Below are 17341 nucleotides of genomic sequence, written 5' to 3'. Positions count from 1 at the left end.
GCCATCTCCAACCAACACAATCAAAGGGTCATAGGCCAAAATATAACCTGTTTTAACACGAAAACCGTCTCCATCCGAGGGATAGGACAAAGGGTTTGTGGGCCCCATCGGGCCATAATTCATCACCAAGCCAGTGGGCTAGCCAAAAGGAGCCAACCAGCCCGTTTGCACCAGCCCAAACCCATGCTAGCTGACATCAGGTTACTGTTGGATTTGAATTTTTTTTTTTTTTTTTTCTTTTTTTAGACGAAATTTTTGAAAAAAAAATTTCCAATTTTTTTCCTATAAATACCTAAACCATTTTTCACCTCCTTTTCACCATTCCATGCTATCTTACCTCATTTTACTTCAATTTTTCACATCCTTTTCATTGTATAAAGATAAGAAATCCAGAGGCATATTCATTTAGCGACAAATGGCATTCAATATATGTCCGAAAACCTTATTTTAATATGGTAGTCTAATTCAATTAACCATATTACTTCAATTAAAATAATAAATTACTGAGTGAGCTAAAAAATAGCCCCCTTCAGCTGGAATTGGATTTTTTGTCAAACAGGCTATGTTTGGGCCTATGGCCCTTTGGACCCCTCGGTTGGAGATGGTAAAAATATAGTCTAGCACTGTTCATTAAGAAATAATTTCTTGTAGAACTATAAGGCTAAACATGATCATTTGGCCCTCCTTTCGGTTGGAGATGGCCTAACATCACGAGATCTGGCTGTTTCTTGTTCGATTGAGAAATTGTAACCAACCGAGAGAGCATCCGAGGCAAATATCATTCCGCAACTCCTCGGGCATGCTCTTCAATTTGTACAACTTTCCCTCTAGACTGTAAAAAATAAACCCATCGTAATCATCAGTCAAAGAAATATGAGGATCGAGGAGGAGCCATGGCGGTTCTCGTAAGCAAGTGAACAATGAGGACAGACAAAAAACGCCCGACGACCTGAAACCGCAAACGGAAAACCGCGTGGGACCACGATTATTGCCCAAACTTCAATTGAAAGCTGAGACCATCTTTCTTTTTGGTTTTTGGTAAAAGAGACCATCTCGTTTTTGTAATTGGCATTGGGTCGAGTTTTCAATTTTCTCTAAACTTGTACTTGTTGTCGATTTGCCCCTTGAACTTTTATTTTATACATCTCCAAATTTCCATTATCATCACATTTTAACCACAATAATTTTTTTTTTTTGTTGCTAAAATTGTCATATTTCAAGAGAGTTGAACTAACAATTAACGTTAATGAACTAAATAATAAAAGTTAAATATTTATCGAGTATGTGTCAGACAAACACGAATAATTATTGTCATTGCTGGTTTTGTTGTCTCTGCTGGCCAAAATTGGGATGATTTTGTTGTGTGCTCTGAAGTGCTACCATATTAGACTGCAGATTCTGAGCATTCGGCGGAATGTTTCCGAACGAACCTTGCGAACCATGTTGCTGTTGCTGTTGCTGCTGCTGCTGCTGTTGTAGAGGCATCATACCACCGGTATTTGCAGCTCCCATATTAAACACTGCAAGCAAAGACCCCAACTTCGTTTGAGCCAATTAACTCGAAGTGGATATTTGGAATCGTAATTCATATAGTAGATATTCGAAGTAGAACATAACACAAAGAAAGGGGGCTTGTGTCATACTTTGATCACTCAAAATTTGGGAAGCGTGACTCCTCTGAGGATTGCTACCAGGCATTTCGAACTGTGCAGCAAAAGGATAATAAAAAGGATTGTCATCGCATTTGTCGTGACTAGAGGAGCTCACCAAGTAAACGACACCTCATTACCAAAGCCATATTTTGGAGCTCAATCGATGCTCCAATGCATTAGTTATGAACTCGCTTAGCTTTTTTAAAATAATTCACCTAGGGTTAAACAACAAAGCTAAAATCACATTGGAGATGTACCTGCATTCGTGGCAGAGGTGATGGAGAGGACATAGTAGCCGACATGTTTGGTATCTGAAACAGGAAAAGAAATGAAGATAAAATGACATAGATACCACTTTTAAGCATGGGAAACAAAACATAGAGGCGGACTTATGCAAACATTACACTGCACATCAATGGACAAGCAAGCAATACAAGTTGATGTACAGAATCGTCCGGTGAAGGGGGAATTATAATATACATGGCATGAAAAAAAAAAATAGCCATGACTTTTAATTTTTACTATGCATGTCGTGCTTCACTAGCATGAGAAATAGCAAATAACTTCAACTCAGCCCATAGAAAAAAAAATTCAATGTTCTGCTTCAGGCTAGGATTCTCAAAAGACATTACAAGCATTCCCTCCCATATAGCTTCATGAAAATGCATTGTGTTAAACTTAAACATAATCACCACCGGGGGAAATTTGTTCAAAGAAAACTATCCTGCCAGAAAACAAATGTGATTCTGGCCTATACTTTCATGCAAAGATCAGATCAACACATAATTTCCTCCAAAAAATTTATCAAATCAAAGCTGCGTTAGCATCAAGAGAAATAATGAAATTATAAAATAGCAATTGTCCATTGACAAGAACTTTCCCACTCTTTTTCTTCTCTCTAATCACTAGGTAAAAATTTCCCCACCATGTTGCATTAGAAAAAGCAGTTCCATTTGGCAAATATAAAAGAAAAACATTTAATGAAATAAAATGACGATGAACAGGTATATAATCTAACCATTTGACTTGGTGTCGTTTGAGCAGCATTAAACAATGCACTATTAGCAGTGCCAGAAAACTGGCTAAGATGGCGATTCAATTGGCTTCCCGGGTTAAGTTGGTTCTGACCAATGCCATGTTGTACATGTCCAGAGGACAACTGCCGACCTTGAAATTGCTGGTGCCCCAGTGGCTGAGAGAACTGCATTTGATGCTGTCCATGTAACTAGAGAAAAAATGAAATAAAATTTATTAGTTAAGAAACCCATAAAAGAGGGGGACGTGAGGGGAGTTGCAGACAAATAATTGTTCTTTTTCATTGTTGATAAGTTCATGCAAATGCTTACCAGTTGGTTAAATGGAAATATTAAAAGGAAGACAAGTGACGTTGTCAATCCAAAGACATGTTTTAGCTAATATCATGTGAGAGAGTATAGCAAGCCCACTGCAATCCTAGACCTAAAATTAGAACAATAGTTTTTCCCGTCATCTCTGATAGGAAGGTAAGCTCCTCATGGCTACAAACCATCGAACATAGTACAAGGGGGAAAAGCAGCTGCTCACTCCCCATGTTTCTCTAACCATCCTTTTGGAGGTGACAAACTCTTATCCAACTCTAATAATTGGATAATGAATGCCCAGCTTATAGGCACATATGCAAAAGGCTTGTAATTTGTCAGGATGTCTAGGTGCTAATTAACAATTCTTCCACTTTATAAAACAAAAGGACATCCCAAGTAAAGTTAGTAAACAGAATCACAGATGTCTTAATAATATCTTAAAGTACATAACCACCCCTGGAATGTGAAAACTTCAATGAATAGAGCATCTAGAACCTTAGAAAAACATAAGAGATCTCCTAAAGGATGATAAAAAGAAAGGAGTAAATAATAATCAGGGTTCGTTATACAGAGTAGAGATATGCAACCAGGCTCTGGAAGAAAGAAAAAAGGGATAAAAGGAGCTGGCAACAAAGTTACCGACTGAAACTTCTGCTGAGCCTGGCCTTGCAAATCCTGCAGCTGATTCTACAAAACATATGTTATAGTCAAAAGTTACATTCTCTAGATGACAGGTCAAGAAACTATCTTCGTTTTTTTTGGATAATTTGTCAAGAAATTATGTAGCAAAAGAAAATAAAAGAACCACACAAGACATTAATAACATGGATGATACAGAAAAGGTTCCAAAACTGCAGTATGGTACAAATAATTTTGCCTTAAAGCCTTACTTGTCCTATTCCTTGCATTGCATTGTGCCTAAATTGTTGCTGAGCCAGGAGTTGCTGATGCTGAGGTAATTGCATCAACTTCTGCTGCTGTGGCTGCTGTTGTTGTTGCTTCTGTTGCTGGCTTTGTTGTTGAGGAGATGGGGTATTCATCATAGTTGTACCAGACCTTGGTGAGTTGGCATATGGCAGCGGAGATGTAGTTGTGTTATCAAAGTTTGAAACACTTGCACCACCAGGAGATGCAGCTGGCCTTCCCATAATTTGTGATCCAGAAACCTGCTTTTGACATTGTAGAGTAAGAAGACCAGAGCATAGTATAGTTGAATTATTTAAACTGTCACAGAAGAAGAGACCTTATCATTATATATCAAGCTCAAGTTCACACTAAGGCCATCTCCAATGGTTGTCCCAGATTTAGCCCCCATTCCTAAATATAGCACACCAAAAATATAGTTTTTAAATGAATAGTTCCATCCCCCATGTTGCAGGGGCTATATTTTATTCTTCTCAACATATTATTACTTGTTAGCATATTGAGAAATATTATGGTACGTCACTCACCCATCAACTACTATGTATGTTTAAATTAATTAAACTTCTATTTATTGAAAAAACAATATATAAAACTTCTATTTATACATGTTCCAACTTCCAACCAAAAACAAAAAATATACATGAATAACTTTAAGGCTTTTTAGCCAAAATGGTCCCTGAGATTTGCCTAACTCCTCACTTTGGTCCCTAAGATTTGAAATCAATAGAAGTGGTCCCTGAGATTTGAAATCAATAGAAGTGGTCCCTAAGATTGTCCACCATCAATTATTTTGGTCCCTCGGTGAAAAATTATGTTAAATAAGGATCAAAATAACAAAATTACCCTCAATATAATAAACAATAGGCCAAAATGATTTGACAAAAATTGAGGGTATTTTTGTCATTTTATCCTTATTTTATGGAGATTTTTCATGGAAGGATCAAAATGATTGAGTGTGGAGTGTGGACAAACTCAAGGACCAATTCTATCGATTTCAAATCTCAGGGACCAAAGTGAGGAGTTATGCAAATCTCAGGAACCATTTTGGCTAAAAAGCCTGACTTTAAACTAATTAATTAGTAATTAGAAAAAAGTCATTTTGTTTCTCCCATATTCTTCATCCTCATCCTAACCTGTTTGTCTCTTCAGCCTTCTCTCTTCAAACCCCAGCAGCCACCCTACCCAAATTGAACCACAACCACACCAGACCAGCCATCATCTCTCTGACCCAATGGATGTCAATGACTAACACATCTTGGGGATTGTTTCATGTGGGTGTGTGATATCTGGTGCACTGCGCCACACCAGATCACAACCACCCAGCATCCCTGATACCCTTTGCACGTGGTGGGCCCCTTCAACAGTATTGCCCTGGGCCTTCAACTGGGCTATATTTGGCTTGCCCAGCAGCCCATTAGCTCGGGAATCTTTCTTCAAGATTCCGTTTAGCCCACCATTGGAGATGGGTTTTTGTTAGAAGTGGGCTATATTGAGCCCTTTAGCTCTCCATTGGAGATGCCCTAAGGAGATTTAACATAACCTTGTTTTGGCTAAGGTTGAACAAAGTTAAGTTGCAGATCCAATTAAAAATCAAACCTAATTTAACCACTAATTGGGTTTGAATTGAAGTGGGCTTAACTCAACCCAGTTATAAAGTAAAACTATGATTATTGAAGACAATCCTGGACAATGAATATAAAAGATTAGATGACGGAACCATGCTGGCGAGGATACCAAAAAAAGTAGACTAGCCAGCCTGATCACCAATCAATGTCTCAAGATCAACAGGAGAAGGATCCTCAATGCTCAAACATCAAGCTAATTTTCGCTTGGTTAAAAAAATAAAAAAAAAAATCAAATTGAATATAACATAACTAGAGCATTAGGGAACATAAAAACCATATATTTGACCTAACAATGACAAACGAAGCAAGGGGTCCCAATGAGATGGAAAGGGCCATTGTGGAAAGTATTGCACTAAGCAGTGGAGACTTTTGAGGTGGTAGTCTCGCAACTCCCTAGTGATGTGAAAAAAAGATGGAGATAAATGCCGAAAATATGGCCAGAATGAATGGTGTGAGAAAACGTGAGGAAAGAAAAAGAGATCCGTGAACTTGTACTTTCTGCAAAATATGAGAGCAAGAGACACAGAGAGAGGGAGATGAAGATGAAAATAATACTTTCAAAGATGAAGACCATGCACAAAATGAAATAACATTTAGCATAACTTGATCAGCAGATTGCCTCACAAATTTGCAAGCATGAAAGAAGAATTAAAACAGACAAAGTTGCACCTTAAGAGGACTATCATCTAACCTGCATTAGAGGGCTCTGACCAGCCAAGTTACTTGATGATACAGGGGTATTCTTTGAGTACATCCCTGAAAATGTTTTAGGTAAAGTCAAAGGTCGTGGATATAACCAACTATATAAACTTGGTTAAATCAGGATTCATGATTGAACAAAACATAGCTGATTATTACCCGATGCTTCAGGGAAAGTTTGCACTCCATCACCTACACTGAGTACATCTACCAGATGCATTGGAAGTGTAGGTGCATTCTGTCTTTGATCTCCAGGTAACCGTAAACCTGCATAAATATACAAACCCATCTAGAAAAATCACATACAAGCATATACACTTTGAATGACAAGTTTAAGGAGAAGCGGGACGTCTAAAATCATAAACATTTAGAGACAGTATTAGAAGGTGAAACAAAGAACCAAATCCAAATACGAAGACAGAACTCGAAGCTGACCAAGAATAGTAGAGCATACGAATTAAACGTCAACCAAATTCGATCAAGCAAGTCATTGACGACAATGCACCATAGAAAAGCAGAAAACTTTTTGATATAAAGTTACCTTCGCCAAAGTTAACTGCAGTTCGGAGAAGATTCTCTTGCTCTTGAATTTTGGCAGCCTGCGCCTTGTCCAGAGTAGGAACAATCGGAATGCCTTGACGGGTTCCAAAACAGTAAGCTTTTCGTGTATCAGCCAACACTTTCTCTGCACTTTCACAAGCAGCTCCAATCATATCAATCCTCGCCTGCATACAACAAACTGAAACTTTTAAATTTGAATATCATACACCAAAACAGCAAAAACCCAGATGCCAAATTAAACCCTAAATTACCTTAAGCTTGTCAATTTGGGAAGAAAGTGGGAGGTTCTGCAACCCATGAAGCAATTGCTCCCTCTTTCCATTGTCTTCAACCTCCATCTCCGGCAACAGCTTTGACGACAGCATCACCGGCAACACCGTGGCGTTTTCGGCGTTGACGTTCTTGGGGTGCACCACGAAGGCCTTGGAGACCTTTTTGATTTCGTCGACGATATTGAAGAGCTCGAGGTTGACCATGGAGTACTGGCTCAGGATGTCTTGCCATTTGGGCGTGGTGTTGGCGTAAGCGTAGGCGTTGAGGTCTTCGAGAATGCGGGAGATGGCTTTGAAGAGGCTGATGGCTCGGGTCTTGACGGCCTCGAGATTCAGCTGCTGCTGCACGGCGTCGTTTAGTCTCTCCACCGCCATGGGTTGCGGCGGTTGTTGGGGCTGAGGAGGTTGGTTCTGGAGAACGCCTTCCATGGCGGCCATTGTGGTATGAGAACAGGGGCGAAGGGAGTTAGAAACGGTGAAAGATGAATACGACCCCTCCCCAATTCCTATCTACGAAACACCAACCCCAGCCACCCACCGATGACTCCCCAACCTCCAAAGCCAGTCCTCGCTTCCCCTTTCTCCCTTTCTCGTTGTCGTCCTTCAGATCGAAGGTTGGCGACCTTCAATTACCTGGAAAAATCAACATGGGAAGATTGAAGGTTAAGCTCCCTCACACACCTCCTCCCGTCTGCTCCGCCGGCGGCAACACTTCCTCTCTTTCTTCTGACACCACCCAACTACACCCGTATTTCCTACCAATTTTCCCCAAAAAAATCACAGCTTTCCTGAGAAAACCAACCCAAGTTCCCACTCGGAAATTATAGACAAACAAAAACCCAAATCGTGCCCCAGGTTCCAAATTTAATTCCTTAAATTACAGACCAGACCAGAAGCAATATGTTGGAGTACGGATCTTGTCGCCCGCGTTCGTGTGCCGGGTCGCCGTAGTTTTGCCAATGAAGTGGGGTTGGGATGAGAGAGAGAGAGAGACCGCGTGGTTTTGGATCGAGTTAGAGGGGTATAGTCTAGATCCTTAGAGCAGTTCCACCGTGGGCTATTGCAAGATGGACTGGCTCTCAAATAGGGCCAGAGAGCCCGAGTGGGGAGGTCCAGCTTGTGCTGGGGTGGAGCTCGAGCGGGTCCAAGGGAGAGGCCCGGCAGGAGTTGCCAGCCCGAGCGCCAAGTTTTATATATTTTTTGCGTTAGGCGCGTGCGCTTCAAGCGCACATGGGTGCTCGTCGTCCGACACAAATTCAAAGTTGGGGCCGTGGCACTTTTCTAAGATGTTACTGTTAGGGAGGCCACATGGCTTCCCCACATCCGTTGGATTTCAACAGCTATATTTTATGGACCATTGGATTGCCAACGGTAAATAAATTTAAAAAACCTTATTTAATTTCAGCCATTGGATATGAGATCAACGGTCTACACTATTCGACTTTATAAATTTAAAAAAAAAAACAGTTTAAAATTCTAAAATGTTACCGTTGTGCCACATGGGACAATCTAGAGTGTTGCCATTCAAATTTTTTTTTAATCCAACGGCAGAGACTAATTATGTGAATAAAAAATTTTAAAAAATGTAGAAAATTAATAAAAATCCGAAAAAAATAATTTTACTTTTCTATAAATACCTTCTCATTATTTCTACCTTACACCACAATTTCATATTTTCTCAACTACTTTCAACCACATTCCTATCTTTCTCTCAAAGTTTCAATCCAAATTTTTTCCAACAAAATGACTAATGATGTAGGTACGAATTGAACACTTTTTGAAGATGTTGCGTTGTGTACTAGCTGGGTTGAAGTTACTCATGATCCGGTTATGGGTAATGAGATGCAGTTGTGAGAAATGTGGAGTCTTATTCATACCAATTATCTTGAGAAAATTGGTGGGAAAAGAACCAAAGAATCGATGTCCAGTCGTTGGAAATTACTTAGCCAATCGTTTAGTACGTGGAGAGACGCCTTAGCATAAGCTAGTAGTAATCTTGGAAGTGAGGAAAATTTAGCGGATCAGGTAACAATATATTATTTATTTGTTTGTACTATACCCAAATTTACACTACCAACTTTGATTACAATTATTTCTTCTCTCACATTGAGGTCATTTTGAGCTCCCGGAACCCTAAAAAAGGTGTGTCAAATCCATGTATCAAAAGATGCCACCGCCTCCAAAATGATACTTTTTGCTCATTTTCTATCCCCATAAGCATCTTGTCATGGACTTGGACAGTTTTTCCAAGTCCAGTGCATACAGTCAATGCTTCCAATCATCCTAGGAAAACCTCGCATCTCGCCGTTCTTCAGAAGCCTTTGCAAGTCCATCTCAATAGATCTCCAGAGGTACTCTGCTATATAGATAAATTCGATTGCTCCGCAAAACCTCATCAGGGACTCAAAAATGGTTGATTTCCCCATCTTCGCTATCTCATCCACTTGGTCTGCAGATGCTCCATATGCAAGCATCTACAAGGCAATAGTAATTTTTTGCTCATGAAGGAGACCCATAACACCAAAAGCATCTTTCTTTTGCACAAAGTAAGAATCATGGTTGCAAACAGCAATTATGATTTTGTTGAACAAATGTCATTGTATTCTATAACGACGTCTAAAGTACGCATCAGGGAATGCACTATTACGGACAAAATAATCTTCCAAGAGTTTCGTACTAGAGTCGTTGCCTGCTTCTATCAAGGTTTGCGGAACGGCTGGGCCTGCAGATCTGAGCCACATCTTGGATGACTCGACAGGAATGTGAGGCTCTGGCCATTCTTGCTTCGTCATCTATCCTTCTACGCTCATCATCATCTGCCATGTCATTTTGGGCCACCTGGAGATTGAGCATTTCTTCTAATTGGTTAAACAATTCTTCCTCTTACTGATCGATTTCCCACATCGTCCTTGAAAAAGAAGACATTGTAAGAAGGAAGCAGAAACTATGAATAATGATACAGATTTTGATTTTGGTGAAGAAGGAAACAGAAACTATGAATAATGATAGTGATCTTGAGAAAATTGGTGTGAGATTTCTGAGGATGGATGGTGGGTTATATAAAAGATTCATAAAGGATTAGGCTGTAGATAATGCCACGTGGCATGCCTTTATTTGTTAAAAATCTGATTGAAATTTATCCTCAAAGATTGTAAACAAATTGTGACACGTGACACGACGTGATTGGTTAAAAATCTTATCGGAAATCTATCCTCAACGATTCTAAAAAGGTAACGACACGTGGCACGACAACATTGGATAAAAATCTTATCAAAATCCATTACCAATAATTGTCTTTTCGGATAATGACACGTGGTACAATGAGAACGATTAAAAATCTTATCCAAAATTACAAATTAAATTATTTTGTATTATTTTATAAATTAAAAAATACTAATATTTTATTGCATATTGTCAGGGCTATTCAATGTAGGGGTGGAGATGCAAAAGGCAATTACTGTTCATTAAGGATGGTTATTGTTCACTGGTGGATTAAATAGTGAATAGCCCAGGGGGCCTTTGCAACAATGGAGTTGTTCTTAGGCCATCTCCAACCGAACGAGAGCTAGATGGCTTGTTTTAGCCCTCTGGTCCTTTAATATATTAATATTTTAATGAACAATACAAGATCATATTTGCCTCCATCTCCAATCGAGGGCCAAAGGGTCATAGGGCTCTTTTTAGCCCTGTCACAAAAAATCATCTCCAACTGAGGGCTAAAGGGCCAAACATAATTTATTATTTAAATTTAAGAACTACAACAACTTAAATTTAAAAAGGGTGGAAAATGGTGTAGGAATGATTTAGGTATTTATAGGGAAAAAAAAAAAGGGAATTTAAAAAATTTGGCCCAAAAAAAAAAAAAAAAAAAGAAGGAGGACATTACTGGCTGATATATCCGACAGAAGATGTATTAATAATGAAAAATCCAACCTGGCCCGAGGCTAGCTAGCTAGATTGAGCCAGTCGGTTGGCCCGTTGGCCCTTTTTGTCCAGTAGGGCCCACGAGCCCTTTGGCCTAACCCTTAGTTAGAGATAATGTTCAGGCTATTTTCGACCATCTTGACCCATTGGTTGGAGATGGTCTTAGATGATGATGAACGAGACATGCATAGTGCTTTCTGCAGCCATAGTCAAGTGAAGAAGAAGAAGATATAGATGGGTTTTGCGCCTTAGATGGGTTGATTAGGCCATAAATAAAAGTTAAGCCTTAAAAGACAAGTTTAGACCATCTTCAATTGAATGGGCTATGTTTAGCTCCCCTCCAGATTATAGTTCTGAAAGAAATTATTTTTTAATAAACAGTATCAGACCATATTTATATACCATCTCCAACCGAATGGGCTGTTTTTTACCCCCTCAATAATTTATTATTTTAAGTTTGTTCTTTAATTTTATTTGTTAGTTGAATTAAACTACCATATTAAAATAAGGTTTCCAGACATATTTTGAGTGTCACTTGTCGCTAAATGAATAAGCTTCCGGATTTCTTATCTTTATATAATCTCAATAATTTTTTAGATATGATTTCGAGTGACACGTGTCGCTAAATGTTGTTTAAGTTTCATGTTATTAAATATTTTAATTTCTTTTATGTTAACAACTTAGACATTAATTCAAAGATCACAATTTAATGATCACAATTTAATTGAATTACAACTTAATTGAAATACAACATCTTAAATATTAAAACTGCAATAACTTAAATATTAAAACTACAACATCTTAGATATTAAAGATTACAACAAATTAGGAGTTTATAAAGTGTGAAGAATTGAAATAAAATGAGGTAAGATAGTATAGAAGGGTGAAGCAAGTGAATTATAGCAAAGCACTTAAAGTGCTTCCTGCAAGAAGCACATAACTTATGTTTCTTGTAAGAAGTACTTCAAATGCTTTTGTTAAAAACGTTTTCAATCATTTTAAATGAACTTTCAAACGAGCTCAACAACTATTTTAATAGACAAAAATATTTCATGGAAGTGTGAAATAGTTTTCAAAAAATCGAAAAAAAAGAAGTCCTAAACTACAAAAAAAAATAAAAAAAATCTCAAACACAATAAGATCTCTTGATAGGAGCATATTTATGCAACTTTGTTATCTTATTTCTTTGCATTTACTTCGTTAATTTCTATTTATTTTGGTAATTTATGTTATTTTCGTATTATTGTAGATCCAATTGGTAAAGATGACAATAAATGGCCAAATGGAGCAATTTGGAGCAGTTTTGGACTTGGATTGGATAGCACGCGTGGAGAGCATATGGGTTGGACATTTTTGGTGTTTAACATGTGCTAAGATCTGGAGGAATCAAAGTTGAAGCTTGGAAGACAAGGAAATGCACAATCTTATCCAACCTTATCCAAACTTATCTCATCTTATCCAGTCTTATCTTATCTTATCTAATCTTATCTAATCTTATTCAACATTATCTCATCTTATTTCCAGCTGCAAAGGGAATCCTTATCACATTCTAAATAATTCCCATATGATTCTAGGAGTACTAAGATAATTCAAACACCCTAATTCTTTTTTGTCCTTGGATTCAGTCGTGCCCTAACATACATATATATATATATATATTCTTGCTGCATCAAGCAGGGAGAGACTTGTGCTGCATGTTTTATTAAAAGCTTGTGCAGCAACCTGCAAGGGCGAGAGAAGGAGTGTGCCGCATATTGCATTCAACCATTGGAGATTTCTAGAGTTCTTTCTACCCTTGTTTAGTTTCAATGTTTATTTTAGATTGCTTTTCAATTATGATGAACATGAGTAACTAAATTTCTTTTTAGCTAGAGGTGAATTCAAAGCCATGATCATATGTTTTATATAAATTAATTATATCCAGTTATTGTTTCATAAAACATGAATGCGATTTACATATCTGTTTTATAGAGAACTTATTCTTGTATGCTTATTAAGGATGCATACTTAGTTTGCATGCAGGGATTTGATGCTAGAATATAAGGGAATTTCACCTAATCATTATGAGCTTATATTTGCAAGTAGTAAAAGTCACTAGTCATGATTGAGTTAAGTAAATTCTTGACAAGAGTATCATGCTTTTCATAGTTATGAATGCTTCGTCAATGCTTATGATTTTCACATAACTTAATGATCTTTGAGATGTATCTTTATCATGCTTTTCATAGCTAGGGAACTTGAGAAGAATAATTTGATTGCGTCGCTGAGTCCAATTCAATGAACTTAGGAAAATCTGAGAGTTAATTAGTGATATTCACAATTAATTTGGGGCATTGTCATTCATGGTTTATAGAAATAATAATTGGAAATCGATTTGTATGCATATGTTTCATGTGTGGAGAACAATCCTCTAGCTAGCCTCTCACCTATATCTCATACAAGACCTAATTCGTTTGCTGCAATTTACTTTATTTTTGTTAAAATTCGTCCAAAAATCCCCCTCAATTCTTATTTTGTGTTAGTCTAGTTTAGTTTTCAGTTTTTAAGTTTAATTTGTGTTGATTAGCATCCCTCCTAATCCCCCGCCTAGAATGATCCCTACTTGCTCATACTACATTCATCTAAATTATAGGGTTTAATTTGTGTGCTAGTTTTTACCACATCAAATTTTGGCACCATTGCCAGAGATTAGCAAAATTGCTAATCTTCCCCTTTGTTTCTGTTTGTGTCTTTTCTTGTATTTTTGATTTTTTTTTTTTGTTTTTTTTGTTTTAGGTACTAGTTTATGACTCGAAGTTCTCAACCTGTCCGTGGGCATATATTGGAATTTGACGACGATTTTGAACGAACTTTGAGAAAGAAGAGGAAGCAGCCAGAATTCAATCCACCTAGTTCTAGTTCCAAATCCGAATTTGAAGTTGAAATTGAAACAGAATTGGAAGAGGAACAAGACATAGCTATTGACAATCGAACAATCAAGGAACTTTTAGCCTCGGAATTGGACAATGTCGTTCCTCTTTGCATTTAATACCCTGCGGCAGTTCAAGGCAAAACTGATGAGTTTGAATTGAAGTCTAGTTTGTTGCATCACATTTCTAAGTACCATGGGCTATCCATGGAAGATCCGAATAAGCATCTTAAGGAATTTGAAGTAGTATGTTCGAGCATGACACCAATCAATGTGGATGGGAATATTTTGAAGATGAAAGCCTTTCCATTCTCTCTTTTGGAAAAGGCTAAAGATTGGCTCTTTGAATTAGTACATGGAGCCGTCACTTCTTGGGAAAGCATGAAGAGAGCATTCTTAGAGAAATTGTTTCCAACTTCAAGAGTCATTCTTTTGAGGAAGAGAATTAGTGGAATTCAACAAGGCCCAGGAGAATCCTTTCCAACGTATTATGAGCGTTTCAAGACTTTAGTTGCATCTTGTCCACAACATCAAATGAAAGAAGAGCTTTTAATTCAATATTTCTATGAAGGATTACTTCCACTTGAGATACAAATGCTTGATGCTTCAGCAAGAGGTGCTTTAGTCGACAAAACACCAGTTGCTACAAAGATTTTAATAGCGAATCGAGCCTTGAATGCACAACAATACGAAGGAGTTGGACAAATAGAACCTACACGGCAGAATCAAGTTAATGAGGTAAGTGTTATTTCAGAACTTCAATCTCACATGGCTAATCTCTCTACTCTTATATCACAGGTTGTTGAAAGATCCAAAGTGCAAAGTGTAGCTGCATGTGGCATGTGCTCTATGCAAGGACACCCTACTGATCAATGTCCTCAATTAATCGAGAATAGGGGATGGGAAAGTGTCAATGCCATAGGTTATCAAGGCCAAAATCAACCAAGGAATAACCCATTTTCCAACACTTACAATTCAGGCTGGAAAGATCATCCAAATATGAAGTGGATGGAACCTCAACAAACTCAACAGCAAGGCAGATATAGACAACCACCTCCTAGGCTCTATCAAAGGCCGTTTGCACCACTATAGCCACCCCCACAACCTTCCCAACCAAATTCAGGTTCGTCAATGGATAATTATAAAATTCTTCAAGCACTAACTTTTTTGACTCAGGGTTTACAAAATCAAGCCAAAGAGATGGGCGAAATGAAGAATCAAATGGGGCAGATGGCAGAATTCATGGGACAATTTAGAGAACAAGGCAAGCTTCCTAGTTCAACCATGGTAAATCTAAATGGAGGTTTTGAAACTGCTAAGGCTATTACCTTGAGAAATGGCAAAGAGATTGGAACCAATCCAAAAACGTCCAAACAAAGCCACAAAGAGGACGAACAGCTACTGCCCGAAGAAGAAGAGTTGGATAAGGCCACGGAAAAGGAAGAACAATCCTTGTTGTAGCCTTCTAAGGCTCCTACACCACCCCAATTAGCTAAGGTTGGTTCGAATTCAACTCATTCTAACCCTATTCCACCAAATGTGTTTTCCTCGCAGGTTTATGCAATCAAAGAAAGAAAAAAAAATGAAAAAGACATCTTAGAAAACTTCAGGAAGGTACAAGTCAATATCCCACTTCTTGATGCAATAAAGCAAGTTTCAAAGTATGCTAAATTTTTGAAAAAGCTTTGTACAACAAGGAGACGGATCTCGAACAAGGAAGTGGTACGGGTAAGTGAAAGTGTTTCTGCAGTTTTGCAAGGAAAATTACCACCTAAATGCAAAGATTCAAGTAGTTTCACAATCCCTTATGTTATTGGCAATACCAAGTTTGAACATGTTATGCTAAATTTAGGTGCTTCCATTAATGTCATGCCTTACTCTATCTATGCATCTATGAATCCAGGAGAGCTTAAAAATGATGGTGTTATTATTCAATTAGTTAATCGTTCTAATGCATATCCGAAAGGAGTTTTAGAAGATGTTTCGGTGCAGGTTAACCACTTGATCTTTCCAACAGATTTTTATGTACTTAAGATGGAAGATTCGGCCCATTCTACGCCATTGCCAATCTTACTTGGAAGACATTTCATGAAAACAGACCGAACCAAGATAGATGTGTTTAAGAGGACACTAACAATGGAATTTGATGGCAATGTTATTGACTTTAATATTTCTGAAGCTATAAGGTATCCTATTGATGATCATTCTTGTTTTTCTAGTGATGTAGTTGATTCTTTGGCACAGGAATATCTCGAATTCTTAAATAGGGATGCCCTTGAAACAACCATTGCCGAAGGAATTGGACTCAAAACCAATGTGATCGAACCTAATCATGCAGAAATTGTTGAGATGGTGGCTTCCCTTGAGTCTTTGCCACAACACATTGGTAAGCCTCCAATCCTAATTCCAATTCTCGTTTCTACTAATAAGTTGTTACCTTCAGTGATTCAGGTACCCTGTCTTGAGCTTAAACCGTTACCGAATCATTTGAAGTATGTTTTCTTGGGAGACAAAGAGACTTTGCCAGTCATAGTCTCTTCAACACTCATGGCATTAGAGGAGGAGAAACTGATTAGGGTGTTGAAAGAGTACAAAACAGCCATTGGATAGACTTTGGCCGACATTAGGGAATAAGTCCTAAAACCTGCATGCATCTCATACTTCTAAAGGACGGGCTAAACCAACTCGAGAGGCTTAACGCCGACTCAACCCTCCTATGATGGAAATTATGAAAAAAGAGATCATCGAGCTTCTTGATTGTGGAGTCATTTATCCAATTTCGGATAATCGTTGGGTTTCACCGGTTCAAGTAGTACCAAAGAAATCTAGAGTCACTATGGTAAAGAATGCAGAGAATGAACTTGTGCCCACTCGTATCCAAACAGGTTGGAGTGTTTGTATTGACTATAGGAAGCTCAACGCTACTATAAGAAATACCATTTTCCTCTACCATTCATTGATCAAATGCTTGAAAGGTTAGCTGGTCATTCTTTTTATTACTTTCTTGATGGTTATTCGAATATAATCATATTGTTATAGCTCCAGATGATCAAGAAAAGACTACTTTTACTTGTCCATTTAGTACTTTTGCTTATTGTTGAATACCATTTGGTTTATGTAATGCACCAACCACCTTTCAGAGATGCATGGTAAATATCTTTTCAGATTTTGTTGAGAAGATTATTGAAGTTGTCATGGATGATTTTAGTGTCTTTGGTGATTCTTTTGATGATTGTCTAACTAATCTCACTTTGATATTGAAACGCTGCATCAAAACTAAACCTTGTTTTAAATTGGGAAAAATGTCACTTCATGGTAAAACAAGGCATAGTTTTAGGTCATATAGTTTCAGAAAAAGTAATTGAAGTCGATAAATCTAAAATAGATCTTATACGCTACTTACCCTCTCCCACTTCGGTAAGAGAGGTTCGTTCTT

General features: G+C 37.9%; 1 protein-coding gene across 2 annotated transcripts; it reads right to left on the bottom strand.

The window, feature by feature from the left end:
- Positions 1-1225: 1225 nt before the first annotated feature.
- Positions 1226-8127, bottom strand: MED8 (mediator subunit 8). 2 transcript variants are annotated; one of them, XM_088687815.1, is made up of 10 exons: positions 7053-8072; positions 6782-6965; positions 6400-6507; positions 6233-6297; positions 3883-4158; positions 3632-3679; positions 2671-2877; positions 1910-1963; positions 1644-1704; positions 1226-1520 (listed from the first exon to the last, which is right to left on the bottom strand). In XM_088687815.1, exons 1-10 carry the CDS (start codon positions 7509-7511, stop codon positions 1312-1314), a joined length of 1671 nt encoding a protein of 556 aa, XP_088543941.1. In that variant the 5' UTR covers positions 7512-8072; the 3' UTR covers positions 1226-1311. The 2 variants fall into 2 exon arrangements, with proteins under 2 accessions (XP_088543941.1, XP_068327231.2); XM_068471130.2 differs by lacking the exon at positions 3632-3679 and having other exon boundaries at positions 7053-8127.
- Positions 8128-17341: the final 9214 nt, after the last annotated feature.

Source organism: Pyrus communis, chromosome 16 (genome assembly GCF_041283825.1).
Source record: "Pyrus communis isolate YQ-2024b chromosome 16, ASM4128382v1, whole genome shotgun sequence".
NCBI classification, from domain to species: Eukaryota; Viridiplantae; Streptophyta; class Magnoliopsida; order Rosales; family Rosaceae; genus Pyrus; species Pyrus communis.
The sequence above is the reverse complement of the archived record's forward strand: the minus strand, read 5'-3'. Positions and strand labels throughout refer to the sequence as shown.

Excerpts from the sequence above, each read along its gene's own strand:
- MED8 (XM_088687815.1), bottom strand. The coding sequence starts at position 7,511 with ATGGCCGCCATGGAAGGCGTTCTCCAGAACCAACCTCCTCAGCCCCAA. Across the intron at positions 6,508-6,781 it reads TGCAGTTAACTTTGGCGAAG|GTTTACGGTTACCTGGAGAT; the intron begins GTAACTTTATAT and ends ATATTTATGCAG. Across the intron at positions 4,159-6,232 it reads GTCAGAGCCCTCTAATGCAG|GTTTCTGGATCACAAATTAT; the intron begins GTTAGATGATAG and ends TGTCAAAAGCAG.